The sequence below is a fragment of the Cenococcum geophilum genome (assembly GCF_001692895.1).
Source record: "Cenococcum geophilum 1.58 unplaced genomic scaffold K441scaffold_97, whole genome shotgun sequence".
Taxonomy (NCBI): domain Eukaryota; kingdom Fungi; phylum Ascomycota; class Dothideomycetes; order Gloniales; family Gloniaceae; genus Cenococcum; species Cenococcum geophilum.
The window spans coordinates 54229-70084 of NW_027137655.1; the positions used below are offsets into that span (position 1 = coordinate 54229).

General features: G+C 35.6%; 1 protein-coding gene across 1 annotated transcript; it reads right to left on the reverse strand.

Annotated features, from left to right (window-relative positions):
• Nucleotides 1-11759: 11759 nt before the first annotated feature.
• K441DRAFT_682890 (uncharacterized protein) lies at nucleotides 11760-13735 on the reverse strand (the record flags this gene model as incomplete). The annotated part of the gene is made up of 2 exons (XM_067651630.1): nucleotides 11760-12360; nucleotides 12411-13735. 2 exons carry the CDS (start codon nucleotides 13733-13735, stop codon nucleotides 11760-11762), a joined length of 1926 nt encoding a protein of 641 aa, XP_067496561.1.
• Between the last annotated feature and the right edge of the window lie 2121 nt (nucleotides 13736-15856).

Consider the following 15856-nt stretch of genomic DNA (forward strand, 5'->3'; position numbering starts at 1 on the left):
TACCTCGTTCATTTGCAGAAATTCGTTATAGAAATATATCGTCCATTTATAACCATTATACGCCACGATCTCTGGAAATAAGTTGATATGCACTTAGTAGAAGGGCCTTATTGCCTTGTCGGTAGGTGCTCTTCTTAATACAATTTCGTGAGCCTTACTAACAGCACAGGATTCACAGTCAATCGTCGCCGGTCCTCGAAGCTTCGCACCTCCTACCTCCTAAGGTAGATGCTTAATTACCTTCGGTCCTATATGGCCTAGTCTCTTATGCCAGAGCCTGCCTGCTACTTCCTAATTAGGAAGGGGGTCTCGCGATTAGATTACAAATAAGGCTTTTAGCTCATTGTATTCAAGCGTGTTTTGGTTGCAATATCGCCCGCAATAGGCAAATGTCTTATAATCGTCTTTGTAATATAGTAGGTTCTTTTTATTATCCCACCATATATTCTTATCGTTAAACCTATCTAGATAGGCCAAATTCGTATGGAACGCTGGTATATATACTGCATTAGCCAGTAGGATCCTCTTAGGGCCTACTAGCGTCTGGATCGTGACTGCTACTGTCCCTATACCCTTAACTAGATCTAGGCCCGTTCCGGCGTATATAAAGTTATTACTTAGCCGGAGCTCGTCGACGAACCTCAATCGATCGTTAATAATGTATATTATGGTTCCGTTGTTAAGAATTACGCTATCGCGCAGCTTATAATTAGAACCTACGTTATAGACGCCTACTTAGTATACGGCGAAGATACCGTGGTTATCTTCCTTTTAACTTCCGTCTAGGTTCCGTACGGCTTCCTTTTATAGAGCTTCCTTGCCTAAAGCCTCCTTTCTTATCTTCTTAATCTTTAACTTAGTCCAATCTAATACGCTTACAATCCTTTCCTTAACTTTTATAGCCGTGGCTTTATTAGATTTCCAATCCTTTAATTAAACCGATTCGTTAATATAAGGATAATCCAGAAACTAGTAAATATCTCTACAGTAGCACGTTAGGATATCCTTCTTCTTTAACGTCCTAGACGGTGTAGTAGGGGCCTTATCCTTAGGAGTCTTGTCCTTAGGAGCCTTATCTTTACAAGATCTATCAATTAACTCGCCCTAGAAGCCCACTGCATTAGCGCTAAGTTAATCCCTTCTCTTTTAGGCAGTCTCTATTCGTTAATAGTTCCAATATATTTTAACCAGTCGATCTATAGATATTATCTAGTTACTAGCCTAGTCGTGTTTATCGAATTCGACCCTCTACGTTAAAGCCCAGTTTAGTAATGCTAGCTCTATAGCCAGCAGAAAGTCTCTAATTGCTTAATCGCCGTTTACGTCTGGTAATTTAATCTTTTTATAGTTATTATATGTCTTCTCCTACTGCTATAGCCAGGCCTTAAAGTTCTGGTTCTTTAGGCCCTTTTTAACCTTAGTATATTAAGTGGATAGGTACAGCTTATGTGCTATATCGGTAGGGGCAACCCTCTCCTTAAGAGCCACCAGGGTGTTGTATACTAAGTTAATACCCAGTATATAGGTGTTAAGGTTCCTGGCCACTACACCAGTAATATAGCTTCGTAAAGAGGTTAAAGCTGCCTTCTACTTCTTATATTCCTTCTTTACTATTTTATACCTCTTACGGAGAATTTAAAGCTCGTCCTTCTCGTCCTCAGAGAGAGCTGCATATAAGGTCATTCCTGTCTTCATATCTTAAGGCCTAGGAAAGACTAGTTCAAGCAAACGGGGTAACTAATCCTATTTAGTTAAGGGGTCGACGTACTCCTATACGTCTCCTATTCGAGCTCGAAGCCTAATAAGGTCGATCCATTCGTCCCAATCAGCTTAGTTCAATAATATCACCGTCATGGTAACAGCTTGGGTAGCTTAAGAAGTCATATTAAAAGGTGCTTATAAGGACAAATGAAGTATTTAATAAGGGATAGGGTTAATTAAATCAATAGGTGCAATATGGCAAGTCACCCGGGCTCATAACTGTTAATCGGTAGTCCGTGCACCGATAAGTAAGTAAAGAATAAGGACTCTGTCTATTCAAACTATAAAGAAAAGAAGCTATTTATACATGAGGTAGGTCNAGGCAACTGAGTCAAAATAGGTAATAGAAACGGGTGGTGAGACCTAGGGTACTAGGCATCAAAGACAGTAGTAAGACGGTGGTAAGAAAACCCGATCTGGATCGACAGGTATTACGCGCGTATAGGGGGGGGGGGACACCAAAGCTGGTATAAGCTATACTACCTTCCTTAACTAATACTAAAAGTATGCTAAGACATCTGTGCTAACAGCTAAATATTTAATAGCGCTCCTAAAGCGCCGCCAAGGATTATATTAGCTAGCGTAGATTTAAAGGCTGCCGCTAATCTACGCTAATCTAGTTCTATTACTAGTAACTATATACACTAATAACGCTAATAGGATATAATAGGATGGTATTACGGACGCTTTAAGTACGATGTTACGACTACTTGGGGAAGAGTTAGAAGAAGCTAGTTGGTTAATACAAGCACGGTCTAGGATGGAACCGATAGAGCTATGTGACGAGGGATAGTAACCAAGGTTACGTGACATGATCTGTATAATCTGTAGGATCTATATAATCCGTAATAGAGTAGATAAAGCATACATATATTACGTACAAGAAGGATTTTATAGGAGTACGGTTATATATATAAGGACCCTTAGTCCCTACCTAGATAGTTCCTTCCTTATAGTAATTCTTAGAATATAATTAGAGTTAATCTATTAGGCAACCACTCTATTAGTTATTATTACTCGTTAACCTCTATACTTATATTACTTACACACCTAGCCTAATAATAAGCCTACTATAGTTCTTGCTATAAGGTTCTATTACACAATTACTACCTAGTTATAGTATTAATATAGAAGTCAAATAATATGCTACTAAAAGCAGCCACTATAACGCTATTAATGGCGGCAACTACATTAGGATTAGGTAACGACACTAGTATAGCAGACACTAATTTACAGCAACCTATAACGGTTAGACAACTACAAGAGATAGTTAACCAGCTAATAAAAAATAATGTAATATTGGAAAATAGGATTAACGGGATAGGTGCAGTAAAGGTTAAGTTACTATTAATTAAAAGATTCTTAGGAGAAAGATTAAAGCTTAAAGGATTCCTTACGTAAATGCACTTTAAGGTTATATAAGAGGGAGCTAAGCTAGTAACACTTATAGATTAAATAGTATACGCAGGATTGTTCTTAATAGGAAGGGCACTTAAGTAGTTTAAGCCTTACCTTACAGAAATCTAGGTAAATGGAATAACAACTACAAACTAAGAGGTACAGTTTATGTTCTTAAGCTAGAATAGATTTGTAGAAAGACTTATATAAATATTTAGAGACCTAAAGGCAGTAACTATAGTAGAAAGAAAACTCTAAGATATTACGCAATAAACCTTAGCAATTAAATATATAACGTAGTTCCAGATATTAGTAATATAAGTTAAGTGGAATAATAGGGCGCTTATAGCACAGTATAAACAGAGACTTAAGGCTAAAGTCTAGGACGTAATTATTCTAATAGAAGATGCGGATACCCTAAGGGAATTAATAGATTAGGCAATTAAGATTAATAATTGGATTTACTAAAGGGAACAAACTAAGTAAGGTTAGGATAAAGTTCTATAGTTGTATAAGGCGCAGAGTACGTAACAACTAAAGCTAAGTTAAAAACTATAGTATAGCGTAAAGCTAATAGACCTAAGTAGTACTAAAGAAGCCTATATAAGATAGAGTAAAAAACTATAAAAACTTAGAGGTTAAGGATTTAGTAATTATAGAACTAAGGAGCAGAGGCTAAACTAGGGATTTTAGTAGCAAAAGACGTTTAGGCGGACTTTATAGTAAGAAAAATAGTTTAAAAAGGGAGCTTATATAAATTGCGGGAAATAAGGTTATTATATTAGAGACTATAGAAGTAGGCAGAGTTACTATATAGTAAAAGGTATAAGACTAGTAGACAATATATACATATAAAGGGATAATAATATACTATAAGGAACAAAAGAGTGTTTAATTAGAAGTTTTACGTTTTGTTATAATAACGCATACTAAATTCATAAGGACGCTAAGTATAGCGTAAGCTATTAGCTATAGGAGCTATACTTAGCGGAGTATAAAGGAACTAATAAACTAGTTTATAGATCGGATATTAAGGATAATAAATTTAATATAGGCGAAATATTTTGTGATAATAAGGTAATATAAGCGGTTTACTAGGAACATATAGCTATTAAAGATGTTATACTAAAAGTAGAGGATAATTCCACTATAGAATAGGGAATATTAGTAGGGATTAAGACCCCACTAGATATAATATCTATTGCTTTATAAGATGTAAGAGAAGTAGGACAGCAAGTTACTTTAGCACTCAATAAAGGCAAAAAGCTAAAGGCTTAAGATTTTTAAGATAAGATAAGAGACAACTAAGATTCTTAAGATAAGATGAGGTAAGCTTAAGGACCTATAATAGACGATAACTAATAGAGTAGAGTAACGGCTTAGTTTAAAGATATATAAATAAGCTTAGGACGAAGTTTCCTATAGGTATAAGACTCTTAAGATAAGATAAGTAAGATTTAAGATTCTTAAGATAAGATAAGAATACTAAGTAAGCCTAGTTAGACTAAGGCTAGGGCTAAGCTTAAGTTAAAAGTAAGCTTAGGATTAAAGAATCTAAGGGGCTAGGAATTTAGAGAATGAATTAAAACACCCACAGATAAGAAGTAAGGAGCTTTTTTATAGATTAGAGAATCTGTAATACAAATAATAGTTAGACTAGGAGACAGAAATATAAAACTAGAAAACTTACTAGTAGAATATAGTGTTTAGACTAAAGATTAAAAAGTTAATATTAGGATTAAGAAGTAAGAGAACTTTAAGGATTAGAGCGTAAGACGCAAACCAAAGGAAACTATAGAAGAGTTTAGATAAAGAATTATCGCATAATAAGAATAGAAACTAGATAAGAGATCTAGTATAGTAGGATGTATAAGGGATAGAGCGCTAGTATATAGAATTACTAATAGGCCTAGGGCAGGCATACTAAGAGCTAAGTAGCTTACTGAACTAGAAAACGAGGAGGATTTAGGGATCCCTACTAGGTTTAAGGAACGATATATAAAGGGCTATTACAATACAGTAATAAGAAGATACTTCCTTATGGATAAACTGTATATACTCTAGCAGCTATACCAAAAGTGGTATAGGTAGAGGCACAATAATAAGTGGGAAGATTTCTATATATGGTTAGACGAGAAAGTTATCTAAAACCACCTAATTACGGAAAAGGCTATAAATCACATTAAAGGAGCCTTAATTATAATGTTAAAGGATCTAGAGGAACGATTAAAGGACTAAAAAGCAAGAAACGTATTTTAGTACCTACGAATAAAGTTATAACGTTTAGATTAGTACGATAAAGGTTTAAACTTAAGGATAAAAATAAACTAAGAGTTAACCCAAAGCACCTAGCATACTATACGCTATTATGGATTATATACGTGGATAATATATATAAGATATATAAGAATCTAAAGGAAAAGAATTAGAAATACCTTATAAGGATATATTAGATAATAAATAAGCAATAATATAGGAATGCTAAGTATATGCATAGCTAGTATCTAGCGGAAGTTTAGGAGTTAGGCAATTTAATACTTTAACTAGGAAGATTCCTTATAGAAGAATGCTTAGATAGATAATAGTGGTGGGAATACCTAGAGAATACGTGTCTATAGTATATTAAGGACAAAAAGCGAACTAGGTATTGGCTAAAGAGTAAGCTAAGTGTATAAGGATTAAGCAGCTAATAGTTAGGAAAAGTAGAGGCCTACGGAACTAAAGGGAGCCAGTAGTAGAGCCTTAGACCCTTAAAGGAATTTAAGAATAACACCTAAATTTATAAGTTAAATGGCAAGATTAGCAGTTTAAGGCGCTAATAGATAGTAGAGTAACGTAAAACCATATCTTATTAGCAGTAGTTAAGAGAATAGGATTACCTCACAGACAGAAGGAGCAATTTTACCTATTAGTAACAATTTTAGGAGATCTAATAACCTACAGAGGAGGGATTATTAATCTTAAAACAGGACCTATTTAGATAACTATTAAAGGGAGATAGATTAAGATGTCTTTTAATATATTACCATTAGGGAATAATAAGGTAGTATTAGGCATGCCTTAGTTACAGGAATATAATCTAAAGATTAATTAGATTACAGGTCAGGTTAATATTAGAGATACTTAACGCCGCAAAATGTAATAATAAGCTAAGTTAGTATAGTACTAAGTAGAAACAACCTATAAAGAAATAGAAAAAGGACTAAGTTATATACTAAAGAGATACTATAAGTATAGTAAGAAACTATAGTCACTAGAAAGTAAAAAGCTGTTAGAGTATATAGTATAGGACTATAAGATAGAATTAGAACTAGAAATAAGTCTAAGGTTCTTTCTAATCTATAAGCTTACTAAAGAAGAAGGTAGAGTATTAAAAGAGTTTATCTAGGAAAACTTATAAAAGGGATATATTAGACTATTACAGTCATTAGCGGGATATCCAGTACTATTTATACTAAAGAAAAATGGCAAGCTAAGGCTATGTATTAACTACAGACAGCTAAATAGTATTATTAAAAAGGATAGGTATCCTTTACCCTTAATTAGCAAAATCTAAGACAGGATAGGTAACGCGTAAATCTTTACGAAGATAGATTTAAGATAGGCGTACCATTAGATCTAGATTAAGGAAGGCAATAAATAGAAGGCAGCCTTTAGGTTAAAGAAAGGACTATATAAACTATTAGTTATGCAATTTAGGCTTATAAACACACTAGCAATGTTTTAGAAGCGTATTAATAATATATTAGGAGAACACTTAGATGAATTTATTATAGTATACCTTAATAACATTATTATCTACTTAATAACTAAGGAAGAATATAGAGAATATGTTAAATAGGTCTTAAAGAGACTATAAAAAGAACAGATACTAGTAGTAATTAAGAAATGCGAGTTCTTTACTAGGAAGACCGATTTTGTTAGATTTATTATTAAACTAGGCCAACTTAGTATAGATCTAAAGAAGATTAAGGCTATAGTAAATTAGTAAGAACTAGAGAATATTATACAGTTAAGATTGTTTCTAGGGTTTTGCAATTACTGTAGAAGGTTTATAGCGCAGTGGTTAAAAGATATTAAGCCACTTATATAATTAATAAAGAAAGAAAAACTATAGGTGTAGGGAAAGGAGTAGTAAGAATTATTTAAGAGAATTAAGGAGATATTTACCTAGGAGCTAGTTCTTAAAATCTATTAACTAGGACTAGAGACGGTTGTAAAAATAGATATATTAGACTATATACTAGGGGCGTGCTTTATATAGAAATATTAAGATAGATAGCACCTAGTGGCATACTATAGTTAGAAGATAATACTACTAGAGTTAAACTATAACATCTATAACAAGAAGTTATTAGGTATAGTTATAGCATTAAAGAAATAGAGAGCATTCTTATAAGGTATAGAGAAACTATTTATAGTTAAGATAGATTATAAGAACCTAATAGGATTCCTAATAATAAAGGAACTTAACTAAAAATAGGTTAAATGGGTAGAGATGCTTACAGAATACCATTTTAAGATTTAGTATACTAAAGGTACAGACAATATATAAGTAGATACTCTAAGTCGAAAAGCTAAATTATAAAATAAAGAAAAGCTATTAGGGGCTTTACTGCGAAAAGACATAGACGGACTAATTAGGTATAATTATCCAAAGATTATAATAACTTAGAAGGAACTAAAGAAAGTTTATAAGTTACTAGAGAGCTTTTAGGTATAAAGAATTCTAGAAGTATAGCTAGAAGATCTATAGGTGAATATATACAAAAATCGAGAAGTAAAGTATATCCTAAGAAGTATAGCAGAGCAATTTGTAGAGGAATTCTATAAGGGATTAACTTAAGGACATAATAGAGCCATAGGCTTAGTGTTAAGACTCTAAGAGGAGTATATTATTAATAGAATCTAGAGAATAGCTAGGAAGGTTATAAAAGAATATTTAGATTGCTAAAGGAATAAACTAATAAGGTATAAGCTATATAGAGGGCTATAACTTATTAAAACACTAGAGAGACTATAGGAGGTTATATTATAGGACTTTATTATTAAGTTACTAAGGTTAAAAGACTCTATTACCGGACAGGATTATAATGCGATTTTAGTAATAGTAGATAAGCTTATAAAGTAGGGATACTTTATAGCATATATGGAAGAAATCTTAGTAGAAGATATTACTAGAATCTATATTAAAGAAGTATTTATAAGATATAGAGCACTAAGTAAAATTATATTAGATAGAGATCTAAGATTTATAGCAGCATTTTAGGAGGTATTCTTAGCAGAATAAGGAGTTAGAGCAGCAACTTTTACTATATATTACCTATAGACAGACAGCTAAACGGAAAGATTAAATTAGATACTAAAGCAGTATCTAAGGCACTATATTAATCACGCACAGAATAATTAGGTATTGCTATTACTAGTTATATAGTTTATATATAATGCAACACCTTAAGAAGGAATAGGCATATTACTATTTAAGGCAAATTATGGATATAAGCTAAGAATATTATTATTATTACGGCAAGCGAAGAAAACAAGTAGTATAGCTAAAAAAAGAATAAAGATATTAATAAATCTTTATATAGACCTTATAGAATTAGTAAAGAAAGTATAAGAGAGAATAAAAAGGTACTATAATATTAAGAGATCTAAGGGACTAGATCTTAAGGAGGGAGATAAAGTATGGCTACTATATAAAAATTTTAAAAGTTAATAACTAAGTAAGAAGTTAGACTACGTTAGACTAGGACCTTTTAAAATTATATAGAGAATTTTACTAGTTACGTTTAAGTTAAACCTACTAGCTAAAATAAAGATCTACCCTATATAGTATATTGTAATGCTAGAGCTAGTATACGGAAATATTAAGCTACTAGTTTATAAAGCAGACACGTATAAAGGATAAGAAGAAGATAAATAGTAAGTTTCGAAGATCGTTAGCTATAAGGATATTAATAACAAAATATAATATAAGGTTAAGTAGATAGGCTATAATAAGACTACCTAGGAGCTACTAGAGAATTTAAAGAATGCTATAAGAAAGGTATAGGAGTATTAGAAGAAATTAGGTTAGGTAGTATTAATAAAGAAGGATTACTAAAAAATAAGTTACCTAAGGGGGACCTAAGAAGAGTAGTTACTAAACTACTTAGATCTATTTCCTTTACTATTAGAAGAGAATCCGTTCTTTTATTACTAAGTTCCTATAGACCCTATTTTATAAGTTTCTACTCCTTAAAATGGACCTTCTTGCGTACCTTCTTAAGACGGATTAACTAAGTAGACGCCGCAAGACGAGACTTAAGGGCCTATTGCTGAGCCTTAGCAGCCTCTTATTTAGCATTACGGAAATGGCGTAACTCCGCTAAAGTAATAGATAGCTTATTATCTAGCTACGCAGCAGTAGATTAAATATAAAACCCTAAGATAAATTAATTAGGGAACTAGACGACTATTAAAAGTAATAGGTTATGTATATTTAGCATTAGAGATAGAGCGAACGTCACAAGACGAATAAATATTTGCTTTAGTGCACTTTAAGTAAGAGGACGGTTATTACGAAGATGGGTTTACCAACGTAATATAGACTAGCCCCTCTTTTAAATAACAAGAACACAGAGACGGTATAATCTCACTAAGAGATAATATCGCAGCTATAGTATGAATGCGACGAGCAGTTAAAGAAGAAGAAATTACTTTAGGTATAATAAGTAATAATATTAACCAAATTAATTAGATAGATATTATACCTTTAGTAAATAACTTAGAGATATTAAGGATCTTTAAGAATAAAGATAAAGAGGAGGGAGATGGTATTACGGATGCTTTAAGTACGATATTATAACTACTTAGGGAAGAGTTAGAAGAAGCTAGTTAGTTAATATAAGCATAGTCTAGGATAGAACTAATAGAGCTATATAANAAGGAATAGTAACTAAGGTTATATAATATAATCTATATAATCTATAGGATCTGTATAATCCGTAATAGAGTAGATAGAGTATATATATATTATATATAAGAAGGATTTTATAGGAGTACGGTTGTGTATTTAAGGACCCTTAGTCCCTACCTAGATAGTTCCTTCCTTATAATGATTCTTAGAATATAATTAGAGTTAATCTATTAGGCAACCACTCTACTAGTTATTATTACTTGTTAACCTTTATACTTATATTACCTATATACCTAGCCTAATAATAAGCCTACCGTAGTTCTTGCTACAAGGTTCCGTTATAGATAGTGTAATTAGCTAAAGCTATAGGCTTTTCTTTAAGATACGTTATATCTTAGACTAGTATCTTTAATATAGAGGATAACAGGTAGAGATAATTACTTACTCCTTCTTTTCTAACTTAAAATAAAGATTCTAATATATAAAGTAGGAGGCTAAATAAATAAAAGTTATGCTAGGAATATCCGCTGCTCCTCTTAATAGTGTAAGTAAAGAGTTAGCTTAAATGTTTACTAAAGATATAGAGTTTAAAGGGGAAAAAATAGGCATAATATAAAGTAGAACCCTTATTAAAATTTAGCTATAAGGAAATAATTTATTAAGCAACAAATTTTAAAGAGTAATTAGTAGGAAAAAGAATTTAAAAAGTGTATAGAAAGATTTTATATTTATAAAGAGTTGAAGAACTTTTCTAGTATATATTTTACACTAATGCGAGTATATATTTAGGGTAATTTTTTATACTTAATATAGATTAGCTTGCAATCTATTATTAATATAAATAGTATAGATATAGATTAATTAATTAGTCTATTTTTATATACTGTAGTATTAGGTATATATTTTATATATAGGTCTTTAGCTATAGGGAGCCCCTATAATATATAGATAATATAATATACTAGTTTATATAAAAATCTATATACTTTCTTTCTTTTTTATTCTCCTATTTACTTTATTAATATTTACTTATTTTAACTATAGAGTCTTCTATACTTTATTAATTTTGACTTTTATATAACTAATATAATTTCTACTAATTAACTTAATTTATTAATAAATAGTATTAAAAAATATATTATAAGGCTATAATTACTACTTAAAGAGTATTTACTAAATTAATATAATTAATATAATATATTATAAGCCTTAAATAAGCTACCTATACTATACTTTCTATAACCTATATAAATAATATATATCTAATATTATAGTATTAATAAAAAATTAGATAAAAGAATATAAGAAAAGATATATAGAGTTTTATATAAACTAGTATATTAATTAGTATATTATATTATCTATATATTATAGGGGCTCCCTATAGCTAAAGGCCTATATATAAAATATATATTTAATACTATAATATAGGGGCTTAACCCCTATAGGCACTTTTAATTAAAAGCCTAGGTAATAACTAAAATACTATTTAAACCTTATAGAATCTAGCTACTATAAGCCCCTTTAAGCCGCTATAAGCCTTATAGTTAAGGGCCCCTAGATACCTAAAGCTAGTTACTATAAAAACCTAGTATAGATAAGAGTATAAATATAGACTAATCTATACCTATCTATATCTATAATAGATTACACACTAATCCATCTATAGAAAACTGCCCTAGCATATATTATCACCTATTTAAACTACAAGCTTAATAGTCTCGGCGAAGTACTTCTCCATTAGTTGAATGGAGTCTGAAATAATTCTCCCCAAGTTCCGAACCTTCAAGTTATACTCCACCGTATATACTTTAGCGAAGTTGATACGCGAGGCAGGATCGATCGTGATACTTGGGTCTTCCGTCTTGATATAGAGAGGTGATTTCGTAAGCTGTTCTTCCTCTTGGAGTTTGATATGGCTGCTAACAGGCACCACAGCAGCATGATCCTGGATCGAGACGCCGGCTTTAGTTGTTCCCTGGCCTTGATACGTACTCATAGGCAAGCATAAGCAATGCGTGGATCTTGTGCGAATGACCACGAACCGTCGGATTTTCCAGTAAATCGTGCGTTCAGATTCCGGATTGCCTGCCAATTCCGGCCAGAAGACCATGAAACTTCGACCTTTCTTGAAAAAGGAGCGTGGTTTTCGAACAGTTTCAAAGCCGGAGTGAAGCTGTCCGCCAACTTCCGATATGATAACGTATTCGATTCCATTTAGCTGTATAACATCTCTTCGGGGAGAGTGTCCATTGGGTTGTTTATGATCGAGATTCGCTGGAAACGGACTGTAGGTGCGTCTATCGACGTGTTAGTAATATGTCATACCCAAAATTCTACGAAGACTTACAAGACTACTTCTTCGATCTTTTCAACGCTAGAACTTCCTTGGAAACTTGGAGTATCTTCCGCATTGCTACCGTTCACACATCCGCAGCCGCATTCCCTGCAGATCTCCTCTCTCCAGTAAGCTAGCAGTCGACTTAGATGATGTTCCGCCACGTGACCGATCTCTTTCGCCTTGACGTTATGCTGAATGACTTGGCCTCTCCCAAATCGAATTCTCGACGCGCGATCAAGGTGTTGGGTGTCTGTCGCTGAGGGGACTATCTCGATAGGCAGCTTCGTTAAGTTTCTTTCCCCGTCGAATAAAGTTGGGTTGTCGCCTTGCATGTATGCAATTGCATGCTCGCTCGGATTGCAGCCCGGCTTCAGGGTCCCTTGGCCACCATACATGAGAATGGGACAAGCGTAGCAAAAGCCTTTCCCCATCTGAACAACGACGAATCGCGAAATTTGCGTGAAAACTTTTTCCCCGAACAGTACTTTGGAAACGTTGGGAGACTCGCGACTCCTATTGGCCTCGCTCCATGGCTCGGTGAACAAGGTGGCGAATACCTTTCCGAGAGTGAAGAAATCGGAGCTCCTGGTGGCAAAGGCAGAGTCCAGTCGTTCAGATTTGCCCTTCATCCCGTTAGATACTGGCGGATTTCCGCTTATTAAAGAAGATGAGAATAATTCGTCAACAGCGAGCTTCAACCCGGAGTTTCGAAACCATATATATGGCAGTCCACGTTGAACCACAAACACATATTGAAGCCCGTTGTCGGGGCTCGAAAACCAACCTTCCGAGCCAGCATCCGGGCTCTGAATGATCAACTCTTTGGTTTTAGAGACTAACTCGTCTGGTAGTTTTGCCACAGTGTTCGTGGCGACGTCTAGAATGGAATCATCGTTGGCTTTGAGCCCACTCGTTGAGACCGAAAAGTCGCGTTCCGAGAGCTCGGTTGGACTGTAGAATGTACGTCTGTCGGAGGTTCCAACTTGAGTGGACTGAGTGGACTTGGAGGTACTGATATCGGAGTCATCCGCATCTGCGCAGCCGCCTATGTTTTGATGTGCTATATCCTCAGGGCTTGGACCTAGAGTTGTCGGCAAGGTGGGTGTCCTAGATAATGATGGATTCGATGTCCGACTTGAAGTGGGTGAACGGGAATCGTAGTTGCCATTTGAGGCCCTTCTGATGTTCTTGCCACGACGATATGATGGTCGTGGCGCAACTCCGCCTTGCCCTTGTCTCGATGATAGATCGGGAAGGTTAGAAGGTGGTGCAGAACGGTATGGCACTGGCTCAGGGGCTTCATCAGGGTAGATTTTGCCGGATTTGTGTCGCATATTCCATATGAAATGTTGTATGAGTTCGAATCTCGATACGTGTCGGCGCTCACGAAAGCCGGGGCCGGTGGAGAGACTGATTCAAACCGATCTTCACTTCACTTGCCGCCTGATTCCTCGAGAATATCTGTTGCGTTTCTTGCCAGCGTCGATCGGCAAGAGCAAATTTGTCAGGATGCTTGACAATATGGTCCAGCCGTATCATGCCACTTTGAATTCGTTTGCCGGATTGTGTGAGGCACGTGAAGCCGATTGTGAGGTGTCCCGTATGACTCGCTAGCGACCTAGAAAGACAGGACGTTGGAGACGGAATCGTAATGAAGAGTATCTACAGAGGGGAAATACGGAGTTGATGCCCGGGATCCGTAATAGCAGCCGTTGAGCTGATATTGTGGGGTTCTTTGGAGCGCTAATTTTCCTTGCGCCTGGAGCAGGCTGACAAGCTGCTAGAGCCCGAAATAGTCTAGCTCGAGCGCAAGATATCGTGAGAACGCAAAGGGAAGAAATGTCCCTTCGGTGAATGTGACCGTATGCCGCCGGAAAGTGCACTAGGTGATGAGAGTTTAATATTCGCGTTTGGAGGTAGAAGCGAGGCTGAGATTGGAAGCGGTCACTGATTGCGACGAACGATTTATAGAAAGCTCGCTTCTTGTCCAGTGACAAATCACGTGCGTGTTACTCACGCCTCATAAATACTGGCCCACAAATAAAAGCTAGCCATGTGCTATGCTATCCATGAAACTATGGCCTCACTTCCCATGGATGTTTCAAGTCGGGACGTGTTGCGTGGAAGATCCTGATATAGAACCTTAAGAACACGACAGCAGACCGCAATAAAGTGGGAACAGGATCTTTCACTTTATTCGTTTACTCATTAGCCATTGATATGCCGTTCTGAGCTAACTAATGAGATGAAGACGCGATTCAAGGCCAGAATATCTAGATACTTTCCGTGTCTTCAGTGGCAGTGGTAACCTGGACACGGGGCATGCGATGAGTGACAAATTCAGAAAGATGTCGGAGATCTTTTGTACGAGGCGGTCATCCACGTCTACATAAGTCTTGTGGCTTGTGTGGTCAAAAGTGAGGCGAACCCCATGACTCTTGGAGTAATAAATAGAACTCCCAACTGTTCGTGAGTGGCACTCCTAGACAATATGGGCCGCTCTGGTAAAGAAAAAAAAATATATATATCAAGCGTTCATGGAGTGAAGGCGCCCACATTATTTGTGTGGTGGTTGTGTAGGGGAAGTCAGCCATTTGCATAAAAAGATCGTGCTGGGGGTGGTCGCAGAGAAACTCGCTAGCGACTGCACTGCAACGCCAGCCCTTCCTCAGTGTCCAATCAATTATTGTTGAGAGAGAAGGCCCAAGCAATAAATTCTCGGCTGAGGCTCGTGTACGCAATTCTTTGAGAAAAACAGGTCTGGTGGGTTTGCACATCCATCAGAAAACAGCTCGCAGCGGGAGTAGCGGTTTGCTGCCGGGTCTGGCGGTGAAACCTGGCATCGAGTAAATGATGTCCTGTTCTTCATGACTGTCAACCCGAGAGCTGTCATTCCTGTGGGAATAAAGCCCACGGACTTTGGCATCGCTACTTGAGTGACGAAGCCGGCGACAATTTCGTGGCGTCCGGCGGCTCCGCTCCCGAGGTCAGCTGCGCTTATTGCCATCTTGCGATGAGATCCTACGACTTCGGTCAAATAAGTGCGGCAGCCTACTGTGTGCTGATTAGAGACTCTTTCTCATGGGCGCGAAGAGAATGGTCTTCCGCGGTTGCTCGACCGAACTTGAATACGTGTTTAGGGATTGGGCCCAAGAACCCTCCAGTTATAGGTTATGAACGGTCCCGTGATCATGCCTTCATACTTCTTGATTTGACTCAGCATGCTCAGACTATTACCTCAGCAAGCTCAGACCGTAGAATCAATTAGCGGACATACGTATATCCGCAAGCGGATATCGCTAACCTTTTTTGTCAAAAAGTTGATTCTATGGTCTGAGAGGCTTTCACAGACTTTATTAAGCGACGCGACTTATTTTGTATGTAGAGCAGTTACCCTTTTTAACGAAATTAATCCACACCCCTACAACAGCTATTATCTCAGAAACACCGTTAAA